At 39.7% G+C, this 25,655-nt stretch overlaps 1 protein-coding gene across 1 annotated transcript in view; it reads right to left on the bottom strand.

Annotated features, from left to right (window-relative positions):
- LOC122555638 (deleted in malignant brain tumors 1 protein-like) overlaps positions 1 to 25,655 on the bottom strand; it is a 48,580-nt gene that overhangs the window by 17,769 nt on the left and 5,156 nt on the right. Inside the window, exons 4-7 of the mRNA XM_043701636.1 lie at positions 25,082 to 25,150; positions 20,864 to 21,175; positions 17,474 to 17,791; positions 4,022 to 4,333 (exon numbers count right to left, since the gene is read on the bottom strand). Coding sequence (XP_043557571.1) covers positions 4,022 to 4,333; positions 17,474 to 17,791; positions 20,864 to 21,175; positions 25,082 to 25,150 — 1,011 coding nt within the window. The remainder of the gene's footprint in view (positions 1 to 4,021; positions 4,334 to 17,473; positions 17,792 to 20,863; positions 21,176 to 25,081; positions 25,151 to 25,655) is intronic.

Raw genomic sequence — 25,655 nt, 5'->3', positions numbered from 1 at the left:
GTGTGGGGACCAAAACTGGACACATTACTCCAAATGGGGCCTAACCAGAGTTTTATAAAGTCTCAGTAGCACAACAGTGTTTTTATATTCCAACCCTCTTGAGATGATTGACAACATTGCATTCGCTTTCTTAATCACAGACACAAACTGCATGTTTCATTGAATTCCATCAGCCATTTCCTGGACCACTCTCCCAACCTGTCTAGATCCTTCTGTAGCCTCCCCACTTCCTCAGTACTACCTGCCTGTGCACCTAACTTCGTATCATCGGCAAACTTCGCTAGAATGGCCCCGGTTCCCTCATCCAAATCATTAATATATAATGTGAACAGCTGTGGCCCCAGCACCGAACCCTGCGGGGCACCGCTCGTCACCGGCTGCCATTCTGAAAAATAACCTTTTATTCCAACTCTCTGCCTTCTGTTAGACAGCCAATCCTCAATCCATACCAGTAGCTCATCTCGAACACCATGGGCCCTCACCTTGCTCAGCAGCCTCTCTTGTGGCACCTTATCAAAGGCCTTTTGGAAGTCTAGGTAGACCACATCCACTGGGTTTCCCTGGTCTAACCTACTTGTCACCTGTTCAAAGAATTCCAACAGGTTTGTCAGGCATGACCTCCCCTTACTAAATCCATGTTGACTTGTTCTAATCCGACCCTGCTCTTCCAAGAATTTAGAAGCCTCATCCTTAATGATGGATTCTAGAATTTTACCAACAACCGAGGTTAGGCTAATTAGCCTATAATTTTCCATCTTTTGCCTTGATCCTTTCTTGAACAAAGGGGTTACAACAGCGATCTTCCAATCATTCCGGGACTTTCCCTGACTCCAGTGACTTTTGAAAGATCTCAACCAACGCCTCCGCTATTTCCTCAGATGTATGCATCTGATTCATTAATTCCTGACAAATTCTCTTAATTATGAACTTTAAAGATTGATGTGGTACTAATAATGCTCCTATAGATTGTGGATGAAAAACTGGTTATGTGAATTATTTTATGCCCAAATTATTCATAATTTCCCTGAATATTTGTGACAGAAAATCTGAATGTTTGAGATTTGATCTGATTGCATTTCTTTTGGTCAGCTACGTGATGTATAAAAATGCATAAGTCTTTCTATTGCCGATTTTGATGTATTATTTCCCAAAGGCACTTTTTCAGGAAATCTCATTGAAATATCCATAATCCACAATCTATTATGATCCTGCCAAATAATTGCTTAAAGACATGTCCAGTGAGAGAAAAAAAATGAATTTGGAGATCACGAAACATGATTATCCAGGGGAGTGATGGAAAGTATAAATTGAAAAATAAATACTGTGGTAAAAATTAGTCAGAAATTGGGGGATTGTGAATGTTTTAAAAGCTAACTGAAAATGACTAATAAATAATAAGACAAGAAAATAAACTATGAGGGCAAACTAGTAAATGCCATAAAAATACACAATACGAACTTGTTTAAATATGTAAAAAGGAAAAAAAAAGAGGCCGTAATGAACATTAGCCCCTTAAGGAATGAGGCTGGTTAAATAATAATGGGAGCCAGGAATTGGTAGAGGAGTTGAACAAATATTTTACATCAGCTTTCATGGTAAAGAACACAAATAGCAACACAAAAAATATCTAAATAATCAAGGGGCTAAAGTGAGAAGACATTGAACATAATAGCTATCATTATACAAGTAGTGTTAGGAAAAATGATGGGCCTAAAGTCTGATATAGCACTGTGCCTGATGGGTTGAACCTGAGGATTTAAAAGGAAGTAGCTACCGAGACAGTAGATGAATATCAACTTTCAATAAACCTTGCAAACTGAAAAAAATTCTTAGAGAATTGGTACCTGTCCACAAGATTCTTAGTCAAAAGGTGAGGGGGTTTTAAAACAAAGCAAGTAACTATAGGCCGTTTAGCTTAACATCTGTCATTTTGAAAATATTTGAGTTTACTATATTATGATTTAATAGCAAAGCATTTTGAAACACACAATCTAATTTGATCAGTCAGTTTGTCTCCATGAAGTGCAAATCATGCCTAAAAAGTATTATTGCACTCCTAATATTTGAAGAGGTTAAAACAAAGAGAAGATAGAGAAAGAGGAACCTGTAGGTGTAATATATTTGGATGAATTAAAGGAATTTTATAAGGTGCCACACATTAAGCTGCTTAATAAGGCATGGGTCTATGGCTTTGGGGTAATAATTTGATATGGATAGAAGATTGACTAATTAATCGAGGACAGAATTGGGATAGAATGCACATATTAGATTAGATTAGATTACTTACAGTGTGGAAACAGGCCCTTCGGCCCAACAAGTCCACCACTGCCCCGCCGAAGCACAACCCACCCATACCCCTACATTTATCCCTTACCTCACACTACGGACAATTTTTGCATGGCCAATTCACCTGACCTGCACATCTTTAGACTGTGGGAGGAAACCGGAGCACCCGAAGGAAACCCACGCAGACACGGGGAGAACATGCAAACTCCACACAGTCAGTCGCCTGAGGCGGGAATTGAACCTGGGTCTCTGGCGCTGTGAGGCAGCAGTGCTAACCACCGTGCCACCCAAAATTTTGGATGCCAACCTGTAACTAAAGGGATGTTACAGCAATCAGTGATGGAACAAGAATTATTTACAATGTATTAATGACTTAGATCATGCAAATGAATTGCCAAGTTTTCAAATGATACAAAAAAATGGTGAACAAGGCAAATAGTGAAGATGACACAAGGAGTCTGACTGATAGGACAGATTAAGTGAGTGAGCAAAAACTTGGCATTCTTGTTCATGCTGTGCAAGACTCTAATCAGGCTACATTTGAAACAGTGTGAAAAGTTTTGTCACCTTTTTTAAAAAAATATGTACTGGAAGTAGAAACAAACCAGAGAAAGTTCACCATGTTGGACTTTGGATGGATGGATTTTCACATCAGGAGATGTTGACTTGGCTTGGTTTGTACTGATTGGAACTCAGAAGAATGACAATTGAACTTATTGAAATATAAAACACAAACAAAAGCAGAAATTGTTGGAAAAGCGCAGTAGGTTTGGCAACATGGTGTGGAGAGAAACTTTTCAGTTTGAGTGACACTTTCTCAGTACTTGCTATTGAACCTATTTAAAAATAACATTCTTAAGTGGCTTGGAAGAGTGGGAGAGTCACCATGATTTCAGTGCAAATGACACCCATTTAAGGGAGGAATAGAAAGGAATTTCATCACTCATAGTGTAATGATTCTGTGATTTTTTTTACCATACAGGGAATTGGAGGCCAGTTCATGAAGGATATTTAATGCAAGAATAGAAAAGGTTGGTCCCACACTTTCAACTGGAGTATACACTAAAGATATCTTTGACAGAATCCATTTTTACCCCGAGATTGGCATTACTTAATGTTGATTTGAACCTATTGTATTTAACCCACTGGGCACTTATTGCTGCTGGATCAATTTCTTAGGTTGTGGTCATTTGCTCCCATACTCACAGAGCACATAACGCAATGACATGAGAATATCCTTACCTGAAATTCAATCGTTTTTTGTTCATTATAGACACTGCTGTAGTTGGCCAGGGGGTTGGTTGATTTTATATAGGTGACTAAATGTTTCCTTCTCCAATACACAATTAGCAATACAGTTAAAATATTGGTTTACATGAAATCTAATTTTAATTGTCAATGCATAATCGATGAAGCCCAGTCTTGGTAACTGCTGAATTCATTTATTTTTCTTCAAGTAAAACCCAGTTGAGGTTTAGAACAACACAGCAATTAATTTCTGAATAAGTTTGTCTGGATATATATCAATGCATTTTTTCTTTAACTAAAGGCTTCTATATTCATTTTGACTTTGTTGACTTACTTCAGTGCAATGTAACGCAAAAGCTGCATGAAATGGTCAAGTTAAGCTCAACTAAATGCCACTAAATATAAAATTACTATTTCGGACTGCTTATGTTCAAATTTTATGCATTATTATGCATACTTTGACTCCGATAATTAAAGAGGTCCTTACCAGAGCAAACCACACCCACGTCATCATCAATAGACAACTCTTTCATTTGTGTAAAATTGCAATTCGCCAGGAAGCGTTCACTTCCGTTGCAAGTGACATTGTTGATCAAGGATGGATCTGTGCCTTTGCCAAACTTTGATTGGTTGTACACTCTTATTGCAGAGCCACAATTCAGTTGTCTGCAAACGACATCCGCATCATTGAAATTCCACTGAGTGTCAGTCACTCTCCCCCAAGTGCCACGATTATAAACCTCCACTCGGCCATCACAAGTGGTCTCCCCATTGGCCAGTCGCATCTGCCAATCTTCACCTGTACAAATGCAATTTGATAATCAACGTTCATTAGCATTCTAGAATTGAAATGTGAACATCAATTATAAAAGTTGTTATTCTGTGGCTGACCATTATGCAATTTAAGTAATGGGGAAATATTACAAATACCGAATGTAAAGGCTATCAGCAAGCTTGAGAAGGGATTCGGGTTTTAAGAGAAGCCTCAGTCAGAACATTTTTGATCAGAAAGGCAATACATTTCCTCACTTAATCTGCATGTGACCACAGACACATAGCAATGTTTTTTTTCCAAAAGTACCTTTTTAAATGATCTTATAAAGCATTTAGTTTGAATGAGATTAGGGGTCAGCAGTAAACGCTGACCCCGCCAAAGATACTCACGTTCCATGAATCAATAAAAATAAAATTGCCATATTGTTTTCTTATTTCAAAGCACGTCGATAGCGTTAGAAAGGCCAGAGTTTGCTTTTGAGAAGATTACAATTTGACTATTTCTTGACCCCACTGCAGACTGTTTGCTGTACCTACAGTCACCGTTTAGGGGTGGGCGTGCAATAAGTTGCCTCAGGGATGATGAAGAAATAGCAATAGGTTTCCAAGTCATGACACCTGTGAGCTGAAGGGTGCCTTGGAAGGGGTGGCATTAGTGTATACTTAAGCCTTTGTTCTAACAGGTAGTAGCTTTCTTTGGAATGAAATGTGCAGGCACAGAGCTTTGGTGAGTTGCAATCGTGTATCTTTGAGCTACCAGGTCCATCTAATACGAAAATGAACACAGAATTCTGGAGAAAGTCAACAGTTCTGGCAGCACGTAGTGCAAGAGGCAGAGTTAACATTTTGAGTGTGACATTTATTCAGAACTCTCTTCTGAAGTTCTGGATATCTGCCAGACCTGATGAGATGCTCTTGTGCCAAATAAATGATTGAATTACACATCAGACTAGGAAACCAGTATTGAGACTGAGGGATTCACATTGGTGCCAAGTTCGACCTCTCATTTGGAACAGAAGTTGGGGTTTTAGCCTTGACTGAGTGTCACAATCGTGCCGTTGTAGGGAATATGAAAATTTATAACTAAAACAGAAATTGCACGAGAGGCTCACCAAATCTGCCAGGATCTGGGGAGAGAAAGGAAAGTTTATGTTTCGAGTCCAGTGACCCTAGTACAGACCACGACTCTCTCCACAGACGCTGCCAGAACTGCTGAGTCCCTCTAGGAATTCCTGTTCTTGTTTACCATTTTCAGCATTCTGTGGATATATGTTATATTTCTGTGCACATTTCTCGTAGTAAGTGTAAAACCTGATAAATTTCAATCTCCTCTGACAAAGGAGAGAATTGTGGTATTCTGCTACCTGCAACCCCTCACTCCGCTGTCTCCCTCCCCCCATCCACCCACCCACACCACTAACCCCCATGTCTCGGAAATTATCACAAATCAAATTTGTGGAATTATCACAAAGCAGAAGAATTGGGACTTTCGCACCCACAACGGGCCATGACTTATCACGCACTGGAGAAATTTACATGAAAATAGATACAGCCAGAGAACGACTTATACGCGAAGCTGAATGAAACACCTACCAGAACAGATGACCCCAGCATCATTGCCGTGTGAGCACTTATGGCGTCCCGAGGATGAAACCGGGCAGTCACGTAAATGCATTTCATTGCCGATACATTCGTAGATATCATTCAAAATCGGCCCAGTTCCCTCTCCAAAAAATGCACCTCCTGGTGCTGCTATCGCAGCTCCACAACCGAGTTGATTGCAGACAACAGCTGCATCCTGTAAATCCCAGTAGTTATCGCAGACTGTGCCCCAGGTGTCACCCAGCAATATTTCCAGTCATCCTGAGCAGGTATCATTACCACCAACTAATCGTGGTCCCATTTGACCTTAGTGCAGAAACAATGCATGTTATTAAGCTGTATTCATATTCTAATGAAAATTTGTTTCTGATGTACATATCTACAGTGCATACAGAAACGATTGTTTGTGCAAGGAAACCTCTATATTTCAGTAAAAGTTAAGCGAGCAGCGCCACAATTTTGTGAGACAAACAAGCTTTGACAACAGCAAAATGACGCCGTAACAATGGATCGCTAAAGGGGAAGGAGCTGTAGAGATACAAAAGGTAAACTCAGTATTAGGGGATGACACCAATGTTCTGTGAATGAAAGTAAGCTAGAAAGAAGTAATCATCTGCAGTGAAGCATTGGAGTTAAATTCGCCAGACTATTGTGAAACAGGGTAAAAACAATGACTGCAGATGCTGGAAACCAGATTCTGGATTAGAGTGGTGCTGGAAAAGCACAGCAGTTCAGGTAGCATCCGAAGAGCAGGAAAATCGACGTTTCGGGCAAAAGCCCTTCATCAGAAATACAGGCAGAGTGCCTGAAGGGCGGAGAGATAAATGAGAGGAGGGTGGGAGTAGGGAGAAAGTAGCAGAGAGCACAATAGGTGAGTGGGGGTGGGGATGAAGGTGATAGGTCAGGGAGGAGGGTGGTGTATTGTGAAACAGAACAACAAAATAGAATTGTAGTTCAGCAAGAGGCATTTAGATTGGAGATTCTGGTGCAAAAATAGAATTGTAGTTCAGCAAGAGGCATTTAGATTGGAGATTCTGGTGCAAAAAAGGTGGGGGATCTAAGCAAGGGATACAATATGCTTTCTGTTTCACAAGTTGGAAATACGGAATAAATTTGACTGAACCATGTTGGAAGCTATCGGGCATTTATTATTCTGACTATTTTTCTCAGATGATGTAATGGCTTCTGAGGTTTGTTTCCCAACCTTTTCATTGTCTGATGTTAGATTGGGACGAGATTCTTTAGCTCAATTTGAACCGCAAAGGAAGTTTCTCCTTCAAAACGGCAATTGAATCAATTTGATACCAAACATTGAAAGGGATAAGATTATAGTGGTGCTGGAAAAGCACAGCCGGTCAGCAGCATCGGAGGAACAGGAAAGCCTAGCGTCACTTCGAATCCTCATGTTGAAACGCGAACAGCAATCTGAGCCAAAAGTTGAAATCAACCATATTTCTCACATCAGTGACGGACATATAAATAGAAAAAAAGAATGTCGAGTTTACAGGAAAATAGCACGAACTTTAAACTTCGTGTTCCACTCCAATCTAGGAGCAGGAAGGGACAAAACACTTACCAGAGCAAATGATACTGACGTCATGTCTGTGTGTGCAATTCCTTTGATTGTTTGGTCTCATCGGGCAGTCCCAGAGAATGGTCTCATTCCCCTGGCATTCATAGATATCCGGCCACACAGGACCACTGCCCTCTCCAAACTGAGCCTCTCTGAGCACTGCTATCACTTCGCCACATTTTAAGGAAGCACAAACCACACGAGCGTCTTGTGAATCCCAATTTGAATCACACACTGTGCCCCAAGTATTCCCTTTCTGTATCTCCAATCTTCCAGAGCATCCATCCGTTCCATTAACCAGTCTTGGCTGCCTGTGCTCTGTTGTATTAAACAGATGGGATAAAATCTTCAACATAATTGGCTTGAATCCACAACATAAAACATTATTTTAACAGAGTTTAGCATTGTTCAAATGATGAAATGATAATTCATGATGAAGTTTGATTGACCTTTCCTAAAATTGCATTATTTCTTCCAAATAGTTAATAATATTTTGTTTTACAATTTTTATTGACCCACATGGTGCAGTTGAACACGTGCTTCTGAATCACTATCTTGTGATCACACTTGAGCTTTCACTTGTATTTTATCATGTCATTTTAATTGTTAAATCTTGGTGAGAAGGAAATAAGATGATGAATTGACCTGAAAGCATTGTGATACAAACTTGGATTTCAAGTGGTTCACAAAGATAATACAAACTTAGAATTAAATTTTCACCATTTGAAACTTCCAGCTATCCCTTTTGAGATAAAGCGATTTCAAGAAGTAAAATATGTCTATCAGCTAATAAATAGCTTTTGCAAATCTTAATCCTTTCCACAAGTCTCTGTCATCAAATGTCACAATTCTTCATTGTGATTGACAGTTATAAAATGTTGTACAAGTGTTCTTATCACATTAAAAAGGACAAAATTAATTTAACACAGTTGAGTATGTTAGCTGTTTGGTGGGTGGACAAAAAGGGAATGCAATAGCATTGCATCCTCTCCTATACGGACAGCAGCATCTCAACAAGTCTTCTCCACAACTGCTACCTCTCACTAAAGGAAGATCAAATGCAGCAAATGCATGAAACACCAACATTTGCAAGCTCCTTTCAAAATTATAATCATTCTGACTTGAACATGTATTGCCATTCCTCTGACAGTTGGCTAAACATTTGGAAATCCCTTCCTAACAGCACTATGGTTGTATCTATGCCACAGGAACTGCTAGGGTTGAAGAAGATGGCTGATCACCACTTTCCAAGATTAAATTAAGGGTGGGCAGTGAATGTTGGTCTAGCTGATGTCCAAATCTTGCGAAGGAATCAATCAAACAAATCCACACCTTGGGTAATGAAATTTATGAAGTTCGTAACTGCATTATTTCTATGAACAAGGTTATTTGGTACCCAAAGACCCATAATTGTTTTCATTTAGAAATGACCACATATATCAGCATTATTCAATAGCAAGAAAAGGTATGATTTCATGCATCACTAGTTAGTCACACCTGGAGTCTGTAGTATGATAAACACAGTAATTGGAATTTACTTCCCACACTTAATTTAAGTAAAGTTTCTACTTGGAGCAGTGTGATGTAGAAAAGAAATTAATTGATCTCAGCATCATCTACTCACCACAATTGTTTGAAGGTGCAGAAGGACATATGTTTCTTATTTGTACTCTGGCAGGAAGAGTGGAAGAGCTGAATTTTATTTAAATTCCAGAAAGATCGAGTACAAAGAGATTTAGGAGTCCAAGATTCAGTCGGTAATTCAGGTTTAGTTTGTAATGGGGGAAAGAAAATTGAATTTTGGCCTTCATTCAAAATGGAATGGAATACAAAATTAGGGAGTATTTGTTAAAACTACACAAAGCACCGGTAAGACCACTGATGGAATACTGTGAATGATTTTTGTCTATTTCTTATCTGGCATTCAAGTTGTTTTCTATTTCCTCACTAGCGCTTCTGCACTGATTGTGAAACATCATCTATAATAATGCAGGTTTTCCAGCACTTAGCCCTATATCCTATGCTGCTTCAAGTGTTCACCTAAATTGTTCTGAAAAGTCTTCAGGGAACCTGCATCAATAAGAGTTCCAGATAACCTCAATCATTGGTAACAAAATACTTTCCTCAAATAGCCTCTCATGCTCTTGCTCCATATCTTAAAACTGTGCATCCTAATTATTGACTCCTCTATTCAGATGAAGCTATGCCTATCTACATTGTCTTTGCCTCTCAGAAGTTTGTACACCTCAATCAGATACCCCTCAGCCTTCTCTGCTCTAAAAAAGGAACAGCCCCAGCCTACTTTCTCTTCATAGCTGAATCACTTTAGACCAGGCAACTTCTCCGTGAAGCCATTCTGCACTTTCTCTCGTGCAGTCATACCCTTCCTATGGTGTGATGATAAGAATTGCATATTTCTCCATAGTGGCTTAACACTGTATAGAGATCATAATCTCCTTGGCCTTGTAGTCTATGCCTTATCAAACAGAGGTAAGTATTTCATATGCTTTCTTAACCATTTTACCTTTACACCCTGTTGCCTTCATGGCATCTTTGTATCTTATACATAGATGCCATGATCACTCAGATGCTCTATACTTCGCAAGGTGTAACCTTGCAATGTGTACTCCCTTGCCTTGGTAATCCCTCAGAAATGCATCATTTCATTCTTGTCAGGATTGAATTTCATTTACAACTGGTCAGCCTATAAGGTAAGCCGAGCTACATCAATCTGTAAGCTATGGCTTTCTTCTTCACATTTATCAGACAGAACTTTCTATGGTATCTGCAAAATTACTGATCATACCACCTGCATTCATGCCTAAGTCATTAATGTACACAAAACAGCAGCACCAAACCTTATGGTACTCCACTGGATACAAGCAACCAGGCACAAAACAATGTTTGACCATCACTCTTTGCTTCCTGCCACTAAACCAATTTGCCAAATTTCACTGGATCCTCTGCGCTCTTGATTTCAGTCTGCCAGTCAGACCTTGTCAAAAGCCTTAATGAAGTCAATGTAAAGTATTTCAATCCCATTACCAGTATCTAGACACTATGTCACCACCTTGAAAATTTCATACAATTTTGTGAGACATTATCTCCCCTTACAAAGGGCAAAAGTAAGGACTGCAGATGCTGGAAACCAGAGTTTAGATCAGAGTGGTACTGGAAAAGCACAGCAGGTTAGGCAGCATCCAAGGAGCAGGAAAATTGATGTTTTGGGCAAAAGCCCTTCATCAGGAATAGGCTATTTCTGATGAAGGGCTTTTGCCTGAAACGTCGATTTTCCTGCTCCTCGGATGTTGCCTGACCTGCTGTGCTTTTCCAGCACCACTCTGATCTAAACTCTCCCCTTACAAAGCCATGCTGACTATCTTTGATTAATTGCTGCCTTCCACAGCAGTTTGAGATGCATCTTATCTGAGCGTGGGGAGTTTTCCACTGTTGAGCCTGCTAACAGACCATGAATGCTAATGCCAATCTCTCAATGCTAATTCATTCAAGCACATCAAAGTCCTTATCCCTGGTTTCTTGTCCTACATTGTCCTTCTCTATTTTGAATACAGTTGGAATGTGCTCATTGAAAACTTCAGCAATGTCTTATGGCTCCGCACACAGATTGCCACATTGGTTCCTAATTGGCTTTCCTCTTTCCTTGGTTATTCTCCTGCAGCTAATATATTTTTCTCCTTTATGGCTCTGCACTTTAGTTATTACCCTTTTGAATGTCTCTGACTGCTTTGCTATGGATGTTCCTGCAAGTCCAATCCTTTCTTATCTCTTTAAAATTGGCATTCATTCAATTTGGAACTTTTATTTCCAGAATACCTTTAACCTTATCCATTATAACATTAAATCTGATTGAATAATACTCACCATCACCAAATTATCCCCCAATTTCATTGCTTAGTGCCCTTAAATTCAGGCCAGCAGTGCCCCTTCTCTTAAATGACTTTCTACGCTCTGGCTTAATATGTTCTCCTGGAAACATTTTAGAAATTCTGTCCCCTCTCAGCCTTTCATAACTTGTATTCTCCAGTTAATATTGGGGAAGGTGAAATCGCCCAATATAAATATTGTATTATTTTTTCACTTTGAATTTGCCTACATATCTGTCTTGCTAACTCCCCTTAACTGTTTGGGTATTCATAGTGCACCCAGCAAAGTGACTTCCCCCATTTGGCCTGATTCTATCCATTTGGCCTGATTCATGGAATCGTCAAGGATGTCATCCCTCCTTGCTGCAGTACTTGACTCATTGCGCTCTGCTGCGATACCACCTCTTCTTCTACACACCTCATCATCTTGCCTAAAGTAACTGCACTCTGGAATATTGAGCTTTCACTTCTGTCTCTCCCTCAGTCATGTCTCCATAATAGCAATGTTATCACATCCCCTTGCGTAATCAACACTGTCAATTCATCTGCATTACTCACAAGACTTCATGCTATAAAATAAATGCCATACAGTCTTGCATTAACTTGACTATATTTGCACTGCCTTCTAGCTGGACTTGGTTCTTATTCTCAACTTGTCTATGCGTGATCCCCTCTGTTTTCCATCGTAACCAAATAAGTTTAAATGCCCATCACCCATATGGTCAAACACTCCTGCAAGTACAAACAGTTCAAGTACAATCTTTCAGGCTCAAACTATTCAAATTTTCCCCTGTAGTGGATTTGATTCAGATCCAGGAATCTAAAGCACTCTCTCTTGTTCCAACTTTTCAGCCACACATTTATCTTTTCTGTTTGCTTATTCTTGTACTCACTAGCATAGAGAGAGGAGAGGGAATGGGGAGGCAATGGCCCATTGGTATCATCGCTGGACTGTTCATCAAAAGACTTAGATCATGTTCTGCATTCAAATCCCATCGGGGCAGGTGGTGGACTTTGAGTTCAACAAAAATCTGGAATTAAGTGTCTAATGATAACAATGAATCCATTGTTGATTGCTGGAAAAAACCACCTGGTTCACTAATGTCCTTTAGGGAGGGAAACTGCCATCCTTACCTGGTCTGGCTTACATGTGACTCCAGATCAACTGCAATGTCATAGATGTTTAACTGCCCTCTGGGCAATTAGGGATGGGCAATAAATTCTGGCCTAGCCAGTGATGTCCTCATCCCATGAATAATTTAAAGAAAACCCTGACCAGAGGGAATTACTACAGAGTAAGGTGTTGTAATTCCAAGACAGAGATGAGCATACTTTTCTTACCTTAGATGGTAGGATAGTGAATCTGTGGGATTCTTTATTGCAGAAAGCAGTCGAGGTTATGTCATTCAAAGATATGCAGGTTGAGGTTTCTTTCACAATGAAGCAAATCATGTGATAATGGGTAAAGGCGGTATAGTGGAGTCGAGTATTATCAAATGGGATTCAGATAGCCTTTTAATGTTCTGTGGCCCTGTTTTCCTATCCCACTCCAGCAGATGAAGGAATTTAAATTCAATAAAATGCTGGAATTAAAATTCTAATGATGAGCATTAAACCTGGATGAAGGTTTGCTCACTTAGCTGGAAGGTTCATTTTCAGACATTCATGACCATACTAAGCAACATCTTCAGTGAGCCTCCGGATGAACCACTGCTGGTGTTTCCTGCTTTCTATTTATATGTTTGGGTTTCCTTGGGTTGGTGATGTCATTTCCTAAGGTGATGTCAATTCCTGTTTTTTTTCTCAGGGGGTGGTAAATGTGGTCCAAGCAATGTGTTTGTTGATAGAGTTCCTCTTGGAATGCCATGCTTCTAGGAATTCTCGTGTCTGCCTCTGTTTGGCTTGTCCTAGGATGGATGTATTGTCCCAGTGGAAGTGGTATCCTTCCTTATCTGTATGTAAGGATACTAGTGAGTAGTATCTCATAAGTAAGGATCATGTTGTTTTGTGGCTAGTTGGTGTTCATGTATCCTAGTGGCTAGTTTTCTGCCTGATTTTTGAATGCAGTGTTTGTTACAGTTCTATTTTGTAAATGACATTAGTTTTGCTTGTTGTCTGTATAGGGTCTTTCAGGTTCATTAGCTGTTGTTTTAGTGTGTTGGTGGGTTTGTGGGCTACCATGATGCCAAGGGGTCTGAGTAGTCTGGCAGTCATTTCTGAGATATTTTTGATGTAAGGGAGAATGGCTAGGGTTTCTGGACATGTTCTGTCTGCTTGTTTGGGCTTGCTGCTGAGAAATCGGTGGACTGTGCTCATTGGGTATCCATTCTTTTTCCATATACTATATAGGTGATTATTCTCTGCCCTGCATAGTTCCTTTGTAGTGGCTGGATGAAATAATGTTCTGATGCAGCTTTGTTTATGGATGTTAGGGATGATTGCTTCTGTCATTCAATATTTGGTCCGTATGTGTTCTTTTCCTGTAGATGCTGGTTTGAAGTTCTGCATTGGCTGTTCGCTCTACTGCAACATCTAGGAATGGCATTTTGTTGTTGTTTTCCTCTTCTTTAGTGAGTTTTATGCTAGTAAGGGTATTATTGATGGTCTTGAAGGTTTCCTCTAATTTGTTTCGCTTAGTGATGACAAACATGTCACCCATGCAGCAGACACAGAATTTGGGTTGGATGGTTTGCAGAGCTGTTTGTTCAAGTCTCTGCATTACAGTACCTGCCAAGAATCCTGATGTCAGAGATCCCATGGGTGTTCCATTGGTTCGTCTGTAGTTTTTGTTGTTGAAGGTGAAGTGGGTTAGCTTGACAATACTGTCCTTGCTGATGAAGTTGGTTATGCTTGGTGTATGTGTCTTCTAATAGTGTAGTCAGTGTTTCCTTGGCTAGGTTGATGTTGATTAATATGAACAGGACTGTTACATCAAAAGAGACCATCATTTCATCCTCTTCTACCTTGGTGTCTTTGATGGTCTTCAGGAATTCTTGGGTGGAGTGGATGGAGTGGTGTGAGTCTTCTACTAAATGTTTTAGTCTTTGGTTTAGTTCCTTGGCCAATCTGTAAATTGTGTTCCAGGCAGGGAAACTATGGGTCTGAGGGGGGCTCCTGGCTTGTGAATTTTGGGTAATTTGTAGAAGTGTGTTGTGTTGGATCTTTCTGTTTTCATTTTTTGGAAGTTGCTCTTATTTATTTCTCCAGATTTCTGAAGTATTTTGAGTTGGGCTGTGATTCGCTTCTCTAGTTGTGGGGTTGGGTCTATCGCCACTTGTTGGTAAGTGTTGGTATTTGCAAGTAGTGCATTTGCTTTTTCAGTGTAGTCTCTTTGATTTAAAATGAATGTCAAACATCCTTTGTCTGCAGGTAGGATAACAATATTTTTATCTTCTTTTAGTCTTTCTAGTGCATTCCTTTCTTGTGTATTGAGTGTGTTTCCTTCCTTTTTCCTGCTTAACGTTGGCTATCTGTCTGATAGTTTGCTGGGTTTCTTCTATGAGTTGGTTGTCTTTCAGTGTTGTTTCTAATGCTGCTAAGAAATCTTTCTGGTCCACATCCTGGAACTTGTAATTTAATCCTCTGACTAAGACAGCTTTTTCAGGGTCTGTTAAGGGTCAGTCAGATAAGTTTTTGATCCATTCTTCTGAGTTATCAGTGTTGTTATTTTGTGTAAGTTTGTCCAGTTTTTTTCTGCAGGTCTGGTTTTTTTTTCATTTTCTGTGTTTTTTGCTGTTTAATATCTATGGCTTGTTGTACTGTGTCTATCCATTCATGGCCTGTTGCATGAGTGAGTAAAGATGTTTGGTGCAAAACTTCCTGTTTTTATTTATGGAGTCTGTTGTGGGCATCAACAATAATTTCTCTAAGCATTCTGCAGCCATTTTGGTTTACTATTCGCTTGTTTAGTGGGGTGTTAAGGGGCGGCTTTTATTTAAGACACTTAGTTATACCTGTTTTCTCAGGCATTCATGCTGGAAGTACAGCTGTTCGCAGGTGGCGCCCTGTCAGATGACATTCGTTTCTCATTTTGGGGCCTGTTTTAGCGTATTGTGCCCATAAGTGTTAGCAAGTTTTGAGAAGATTTGTAGCTTAGTTTGAGGTTCTGGATGTAGGTTTGCTTGCTGAGCTGGAAGATCATTTTCAGACGTTTCGTCACCATACTAGGTAACATCTTCAGTGAGCCTCCGGATGAACCACTGCTGGTGTTTCCTGCTTTCTATTTATATGTTTGGGTTTCCTTGGGTTGGTGATGTCATTTCCTGTGGTGATGTCATTTCCTGTTTTTTTCTCAGTGTGTGGTAAATGTGGTCCAAGTCAATGTGTTTGTTGATAGAGTTCCTCTTGGAATGCCATGTTTCTAGGAATTCTCGTGTGTGTCTCTGTTTGGCTTGTCCAAGGATGGATGTGTTGTCCCAGTGGAAGTGGTGTCCTTCCTTATCTGTATATAAGGATATTAGTGAGTAGTATCTCGTAAGTAAGGATCATGTTGTTTTGTGGCAAGTTGATGTTCATGTATCCTGGTGGCTAGTTTTCTGCCTGATTTTTGAATGTAGTGTTTGTTACAGTTCTTGCATGGTATTTTGTAAATGACATTACTTTTGCTTGTTGACTGTACAGGGGTCTTTCAGGTTCATTAGCTGCTGTTTTAGTGTGTTGGTGGATTTGTGGGCTACCATGATGCCAAGGGGTCTGAGTAGTCTGGCAGTCATTTCCGAGATGTTTTTGATGTAGGGGAGAGTGGCTAAGGGAGAGCATTGAACCATTGTCATAAAATGCCCATTTGGATCACTCATATCCTTCAGAGAAAGAAACTGTCATCTGCATCTGATTTTGTTTACATGTGTGTCTCAAGACCCATGGCAGCAGTACTACAAAGGTTCAGTGGAATCAAAAAATTAGCATTGCTTTTCATTCTAGAGATGCAGCCAGACCACCTTAGCTTCTCCAGCAGTTTCATTTTTTGTGTTTGACCCTTAACTGCTTTCTGAAATAACTTAGCAAGCCAAAGCAATGAAGGAATAAATGCTGGCCAAGTCAATGATGCCACATCCCATTGGTGAACTAAAAAATGCATTTGTTTTAAACTAATTGGATGCAGCAGTCTTGATGAGTCAAATGGTTCAGTTATGTTCCTATGTCTTACATTTTATTATCACCCTCTAATTGTTACAAGTTCCATGCCCCACAATTTGGTCAGCCTGCTATAGCTTGTGAGTAAATTAATAACATCTATACCTCAGCACCCTTTTCACAGCTGAGGCAACATCTTATTTCTAACCAGAGACAGGCTTCCATGTAATTTCTAATCAGGATCAAAAAGTAGCAACTTCAAGAAGAGATTAACAAAGTATGAACTGCATAATGTATAAATCTTTGAGCCAGATGAATCTTTGTAAGTTATATACTGTTTTTACAAGGGGAGGTCAGCAGCACGGTATCCTGGAGCATATAACTGACCTCCTGACTCTCCAGAGTCTGCCTGTGAGTCAGAGACAAGAAGCAGAAATGTGACAGAATACTCTTTTCAATGCTCCAGCTCCAACAATACTCACAGGCACCACCCAGAACAATCCAGACAAAGCAGTTGGATGATTTGTTAACAAACATATACACTCTCTCCATCACTGATGCTCAGTAGCAGCAACGTGTACCATCTACAAGATGGATTGCAGAATTTCACGCAGGTTAGTTGGACAACAACCCTATGACCACTACCATCTAGAAGGACAAGGGCAGCAGATACATGAGAGTAACATCACCTGCAAACTAATCTCCAAGTCACTCACTATCCTGACTTGGAAATATTTTACCAGCCATTCAGAGTCACTGGGTTAAAATCCTGGAAATTCGGACCGAACAACATTGCAGGTACTTCAACAGCAAATGACAGCAGCTCACTACCACGTTGTCTTTGACAAATGGGAGGGACAATAAATGCATACATTCCATAATTTGTTTTAAAATTTAATTGCTAATTTGATGTGAGTTCAATAACATTTTTGGTTTAATAATTTTCATGATTGTCCAATTTTGATCAGTGCTGTGGCATCCAATAATGCCAATGGCATTTTATTATCTAAAATGATACAGGCAGAAAAGTTACCTGAACAAACAGCACCAGCTGCTTCTTTCTCTGCAGAGCAGTTTTTGTGAGCCAAAGCCTTCAATTCACATTTCCAGGGGTCTTCCTCAGTGCCTTTGCAGTGAAGTTCAAAGTTCAGCATCGAGGCCTGACCAGCCCCAAACTGAGAATTCCCTGATGCAGATACAGCGTCACCACAGCTCAGGAATTTGCAGAAAGCACGAGCTTCATTCATATCCCACATTCGGCCACAGACGACACGGGTTGCTAAAAAGTTACTGGCCTCAACTCTTCCGGCACAAGGGCTACCTCCATCCTTAAGCACAGCTAGTTGTCTGACTGTCAGGGAAGAACATTTGAGATTACTCACATTAGCTATCATGCATCAGTTAAGAGAAGACAATAAACCACCTGTTTAAAATCATCTGCAGGACAGATACTTTGACTATCCTTCCTAATTGAAAGCATACCATTGATAAAAATCGACTGAGCAAAAGGTTAGCTCTACAGTTACAGAAATACCAAAGAAGTTAATGGTCAATAGAAGCATGGCACAGAGTGCAATCCCGCAATCCATTTACATGCGATATATTAATAGAGGTCATAGATCATTAGCAATCATTATATATACAAAATATGTAAGACAGAATAGACAAAAGTATATTTTGGAATTGTGGACAGTACACAAAAAGTACAAAGAGTCGAAATCAGTTGTAGTGGTGAAACCCAGAGGTTTGTTTTAGCTTATAAAAGCAACAGAATTATACTGCATTTGCAACACTGATAGACCATTCTACCGTCAATCAGTGCGAAAACCCTCAGAGTTCCTGATCCATTAACATTACAACTACATCATGTCTCCCCTGATTCCAGTAACATTGAGCTGGTAAAACAAAACTAATTATCATTTACCTCAAGTGTTTCTACATTTGGGAAGAGGGATTAAGAACAATTTTTTTCTGATATGAGACTACTTAAACATACTTGGGTTTCCTGGCCAAACCACAAACTAATGATGCCTCACCTATTTTTTTGAGCATTCATCCCAAATTTTGGCATTGCTTTTTGAATATTCACTTTGGCATAACTTAATTTTCAACATCAAATTTTATGCAACTTTCATTCAAAAATGACAGCTTGCTATAAAAGGTTGATTGCACCACAGCATTTGTAGACAATGTAACTCAGACATGGTTGAATGTAGAAGACAGGAGTAACTTTAGGAAAAAAGAAAAGTGCAACAGACATGAAGTTGAGGTGCTTGCCTCAAATTTGCATGTTGTGCAATTTTACCTATTAGCCAATCGTGAACACACACCCAAAAAGAAAGAGCAGGCCAAATATTAACCCTTATTCTCTTGAGGTTGTTGGTGGAAGGTGTGGTCTGGGAGTGCTTCATTTTTGTAAGTACTTTAAAACAACCAGGTTGCACATGTGATTGCACACCTTTGGGTTGGGTGGGACTCGAACCTTCACATCATTGTCCAGAGACAGTGACTCTACCAATGTGCCTAAAGAAGCAAGAACAATTTTAATCTTCTGAGCATCTTATTTACTGATTGAGACTGAGTCAGCAAACTACCAGCCAATTATGTCTCATTTTATGTTCAGAGTCGAAGAGTGTGGTACTGGAAAACACAGCCGGTCAGGCAGCATCGGAGGAGGAGAATCGACATTTTGGGCATATGTTCTTCATCAAGAAATGTATGCAAACGTCGGTTCTCCTGTTCCTTGGATGCTGCCTGACCGTATGTGCTTTTCAAGCACCACACCCTTCGACTCTGATCTCCAGCATCTGCAAGTCCTCACTTTCTCATTTTATGACCAGTCATGTTTTCTTTTCATTGGACAACATAACTTGTCAAATGTATAGATGGTCAAGGAGGCATTTGGATAAATAGATGATACAGATATCGATGACAATAACTATTCTCATTTCACTGTGGTCAAAATTAGAGTGAACAAGTTTAGTTGCGAACACAAGCTGATGAGTAGTTACTAGCTAAATTTTATTGACTGCAACTATCTTGTTTGGTTTTTTTAAGGTTGTGGGCTCTGAAAGATATTACCAGAGAAGCAGAGGCAGAAATGGCAACAGACATTCAGGAATGGAACCATTGAAAACACAATTGTTAGTGGGACACAAATAAATAACGCTAGGTGTGGAGCCCATATGTCCCATTAGGTGTTCTCTCAGACGTTTTTGGTCAGGCGATAAAGCAATGCAAACTTTTAATGGTATAGTGCCTCTAAAGCATTATAAAAGATACAAGACACCTAGTCACATGACCAGATATTTAATGAAGACAATCAGAGGTAAGAGTAAGGAGTGTTTGAAATGAGCAAAGTAAGGTTATGAGATATAGCCAGTTAGATAAAGAATTTCAACATTCAGGGCTAAGGAACTGTCGGCATGCCCATCAATGATAAAATTGTTGGTGCTCAGGTGACCAGAAATAAAGAAGTGATGATAGCTCATATCATTTAAGGAGCTCTTGTGTTATGGTGGTAGTCTCCATACCTCAGAACAGGAGGTCCGTGTTCAAATCTGCTTCAAAGATGTGCGATGATATCTCTGAGCAGGCTGATGAGAAAATATCTACCTTGCAGCAATTGAGGAAGGATCCACATGGGACAGTGGCAGTGTGGTACCTTGTGATGTGGAATTAAGAACCACCTGTCCAGGCATGTGTTATAATATGTCGGAAACAGGGTCTTTAAAACAATGTAGGCCTGGAAACAATTGCAGATATATTGCGAGGCGAGGGACTGGAGAGATTTAAATGCAAGTATCAAGAGTTTAAAACCAAGGAATTGCTGAACTGGAAGCCAGAGTATTTCAAGGACCATGGAATTGGATTGGGAGCCATAGGAGCTGAGCAAACCACTGCTGGGTGATTTTACACCATTGAAAACGGTGCACTCTGAGCAATTTGATGCAATGTATGAAGCTGAAATGTTCAGGCTTTGGGCTTAGCCAATTGCTGGGCAGAATTGGAGTTGCCACTCCAAAGTGAATTTAGTTGCAAGGGTGGAAGACATTGTTTTCAACCTCTCTCTATCCAGCCCTGGGTATTGGCTATATAGTTTTATAACTTGAAGAAAGTGGCGAGGTTGACACGGGTGAGGGAAAACTGGGTGTCTTAGTATTAAATGTGGAAGTGAATTTTCACCTTTGCATATATCACTTTGAAGGAAACATGTAGCTTATAGATACAAGTAAACAAATACTAAACAACCTGCTTCATTCTATGTCCTTCCCAGAATTTTTACGTGTCCCCCTTGTAAGTGCCTTCCGATGTCTGCACAGCCGGAGGTAGGAGAACGCAATACATTTTCCTGGACATGTTAAATGCAAACATGGTACATGAAAAAAAGGCATATCCAATATTGATTGCCAGACACAAATACCTTTACAGAAGAAGCCAACAACCGTCCCAGTTCCACAGTTCTGCTGGTCCGAAGCACTGAATGAGCATTCTGACAGTGATGACTCAGTTCCAGCGCAATGAACTTTGTCCAACAAAATAGGCCCCGTTTCTTGTGAGATGGGTATAGACACTGTTGTGTGATAGGCGTTGCAACCATTCTGTCTGCAGACGACTTCGCCAACTGTTGAATCCCACAGGCTACTACAGACGGAGCCCCACTGACCTCGGTAACGAACCTGAAGTAGCCCGACGCATGGCGCCTCCTGGCCCACCAATCTCGATTCGCTCAACTCTGTTAAACATTCAAGGAGAAACACAAATAATGTAAACCATCCAGACTGATTTGACGTCAGCATCCTAGAATCATTAGCTTTAAAATTATTTGACAGTCAATTGCACTTAAATTGGAATTTTCGTTTGCTATCTATGTCGACTTGATCCACGTTTATACTTCCGACAGTAGAGAAATTAATTGATGAAACTGATTATTGTTACTTAATAATTTCAACTTAGATTTTGAAACAATATATTATACCTAGAATTTTTCAGGGTCAACTGAGATGGTACGAAATATAAATTACCCGAGACACTACCAGTGTTGCACACATGCTTAGAAGTACATAATCCTGAGTGTGGAAGCAGGCCAGTCGGTCCATCCAGCACACAGCGACCGTCCAAAGAGCATCCCACACAGACCCATCCCCTAACAACCCTGGCCAATCTAATTAACCTGCACATGTTTAGACTTTGGTTGAGAACCAGAGCCCCCGGAGGAAACCCACGCAGACACGGGGAGAATATGCAAACTCCACATACTCGCTTGAGGGTGCAATCGAACACAGGCTCCTGGCGCTTCGAGGCAGCAGTGATAACCCCTGAGACACTGTGCCACCCATCCAGAGCAAAAGCATATGAAATAATATATGTATATATATATATATATATATATATATATATAAGTTGTTGTCATTACTCCATGGTAAAACAGAAAATAATTCTAAATCACAGTACATGTACTTAAGATCAGTGAAAATCGATCAGCATGCTAAATTCAATACTAATTGGCGAGAAATGCAAATTGAGCAAAACTCAGTTCGTGGGATTTAAATCTATTACTATTTACACACCGAATGCCATTCATGTGCACACGCATGCACTGATTCGCAATTCCCTGTTACATTACTTAAAGCATTGAAACTGCGCGTCGTGAATGAACAAAAAAAGAGCGATATTGGTGTTTTGTGGTTTCTATCGCTCTCAGGTCAAATCAAGGCTACTCTCGTTTAACACAAACGATGGGACCTACCGTTGGTAAAGGTTCGGAAACATTGGAAGTTCTTGTATAAGGCGAGTAAATAAGTTGTGGAAAAGCGACGTTTGCAGACATGATTTGGAGATGCGGGTGTTGGACTGGGGTGTACAAAGTTAAAAAATCACACAACACCAGGTTATAGTCCAACAGGTTTATTTGGAAGCACTAGCTTTTGGAGCACTGCTCCTTCATCAGGTGGTTGTGGAGTACACGATTGTAAGACACAGAATTTATAGCAAAAGTTCACTGTGTGTTTTCAGTTGTATCACACCGTAAACTTTTACTATAAATTCAGTGTTGTGTGATTTTTGACGTTTGCAGAGTTGGTTTCATTGTCGTACTGAAACTGGTAAAGGCACCATGCCGCATTCACTGACGTATCGTAATTGTGTTTGAAGTTATTTCTTCTCTCACGAGTTTGGAGACCCTTGAGATAACTCGAGTTTACAACGTCTACAGGCAGGAAAATGTAAGCGTACTTAGGATGCAACAGAAATATTAAGATCTTTGTAGGTCTTAACTCCCAAGGGAATTGTGCAAGAGTTCAGGTCAGTTGTGCGAGGCGATGTTGTCACACTGCAGGACAAACATAGCACAATAACTGAAAGTAGGATTATCAAAATTTTCATTTGTTTTCTACTGCTACAAAACATTTTCTCGTTCTTTCGGATTATTATTGAGTTTGAATATGGCCTAACGGTTAACACTTACAAGTGTTCAGATTCCAGCTGATGGTGATACTAGACATGTAAAATCCCAGAGTTTTCCTGGCTTGGTAGATCATAAGTTTTAACTTTGCAATTTATGTACCATGGTGGTCAGTCACTGAGCATATTGACAAGAAGCTGTCAATGTACTTACCATTAAAAGAGCATCAATGATTGTCACATAGAAAACAGGAAAAAAAACAAGCGATTTTGCACAATGCAATAACTAATTGAAATGGTCTCATTAGAAATATGAGAAATAATGGTTCAACATTTTTATCCTCAACAACCTTCCAGATAGTCAATTCTCAGTGAAGCATAACCCTATTTCAAACTTACAGTTCCGAGTAAACCTGTGGATTCACTAAATGCTGGCTTTAGTTAATGTCTCTTTTTGAGATTCTAATTTGAACTAACACTGTTAACTTATTTCATAACATGGGTTTCTTGAATTCTCCTTCTAGAAGCTTCTTTTTCTGAACTTCTTTGTGAACTGATAATAAACCACTCAAGAGGACTTTACAACCAAAACTGATTTCGAGACTGCTAAGCTTACAATCCCTTTGCTGTCACACACCCGTTCTCTCTGACACAAACTTGCACACTGTGCCTGTACGAATCCCCCATACTCACTGACTTATAAATGACTCTGTCTTTTCAAAAGATCTCTATCTCTAGCTCCTTCCACCACCTGCCAGCTTGTTGCGAGAGAAGTTCCCAGTGTTTTTCTCTCCTTTGTTCTTTGCTTTCTGAAGCATGGGAACATTCACCCCAAGAAGGTTTTTGTTGTTTTTTTTCTAAAAAGCTGAATTTAAATGCATGCAAGCACATCTCAAAACAACGCTTAGAATTCAAAAATGAAACAAAGTCCTTCCAGTCAATATCTGCACAATATGGAAATATGGATCAAACTTAACGCTCTTCACGTTTCTGTCCACTTTAGATTCTAGTTTTCCCTCTCACTAAAAATAGCGCAGTACCTGAAATGGCAGGATAGGTTTCAGCAAATTGAAGAGCACTCTGCCAGATTAACAGATTTCTAACCATCAAACAAAGCCATTTTAAGAGACTTTACTTTTTTTTAGCATTGTCAAATAACCAGAGCAGATTTCTGATCTTGAGTCTCAAGTATACTTCCAGAAAATCATAGAGTAATACAGCATGGAAACAGATCCATGCAAGCCAACCAGACAACCCGATCTGACCTCGCCCATTTGCCAGCATTTGGCCCATATCCTTCTCAACCTTTGCTATTCATATACCTATCCAGATATCTTTTAAACATTGTAATTGTACTCACTTCCACCACTTCTACTGGCCACTCGTTCCAGACACGCACCACTCTCGGTGTGAAAATGTTACTTCTCTTGCCCTTTTTAAGTCTTTCTGCTCTCACCTTAAACCTATGTTCTGCAGTTTTGGACTCCCTGACCAAGGAAAAATACCTTAACTATTCATCCTATCCATGACCTTCATGATTTTATAAACCGCTATGAGACACCCCTCGGCCTCCGACACTCCAGGGAAAATAGCTCCAGCCCATTCACCCTCTCCTTATAGCTGAAATCCTCCAGCCCAGTCAACATCCTTTTGAATATTTCTGCACCCTCTCAGGTTTAACAAAATCCTTTCTGTAGAAGGACGACAAGAATTGTACACAGTATTCCAAAAGTATCACCAATGTCCTGTACAATTGCAATAAGATATCCCCGCTCCTATACTGAAAGCTGCAGCCAACGAAGGCAAGTGTTCCAAACGCCTTCTTCACTATCTTATCTGATTGTGAATCAATTTTCAAGGAACTATGCACCGGCACCCCTTGGTCTCTTTGTTCAGCAACACTCCCTACAGCTCTACCATTTATCGTATAACTCCTGCCCTGGTTTGCCTGAGCAAACACCTGACATTGATGTAAATTAAACTCCATCTGCCACCCATTGATCAAGGTCCCATTGTACTCTGAGATAATCTTCTTCACTGTTGACTACACCATCTATTTTGGTGCAATCAGCCTCCTCTATTCACATCTAAATCATTTATATAAAGTATTTGTTCATACAGCTACATGTATTGGCACTTAACTTCCTAACAAGTCTTGTTAAATCAGTACAACAGATTACCTTATTATTGTATTTAATATTTTACGAAATATTGAACTCCAATTGGATAAAATGTTTACCTTTGTCATTCACTGGTTCAACTGTAGCATTTTGACTGGAAGGTTGCACGGAGGAATCAACTGCAGAAACTGAAAAATAAAAAGGCGGATTCTAAAAATCTAAGAACAGAGATTGTTTAGTAGCATTAATGAAATTGTACCTAAATAATCCTATATCCAACCCATTTCTCCTTAACATTTTATATTTATTACATAATGCCTGAAAATATGTCCTGCAGGAAGATTAGAATCATAAACTCAGGATGTAATTCTGTCCAGCGATAATGACTGAAATTTATCCTTAAAATTCTATTTGAACTCACCGGTCATGAAAGTACACAGAATTTCAGCAATGTAGCCATTAGAAAATATTCCCAGTTGAACAGCACACATCCCATCAGACCATGAGTCAGAGAAATAACAAACTCTGTGTTTCATTAACTATAATTGGCCATTTATTCAGAGATTCTATTTGTGAATAAATTCAATCTAGTATCCAATTTTAGTAGTAGTCTTCTTTATACTCATTTTACAAAGATGGAAAACCTGCAGCAACCACTTTATTGCGGTTCACGTTAAAATTTAACAAGTCAAA

This window comes from Chiloscyllium plagiosum, chromosome 13 (genome assembly GCF_004010195.1).
Source record: "Chiloscyllium plagiosum isolate BGI_BamShark_2017 chromosome 13, ASM401019v2, whole genome shotgun sequence".
Classification (NCBI taxonomy): Eukaryota; Metazoa; Chordata; class Chondrichthyes; order Orectolobiformes; family Hemiscylliidae; genus Chiloscyllium; species Chiloscyllium plagiosum.
This window is presented reverse-complemented; position numbering and strand designations above follow the sequence as displayed.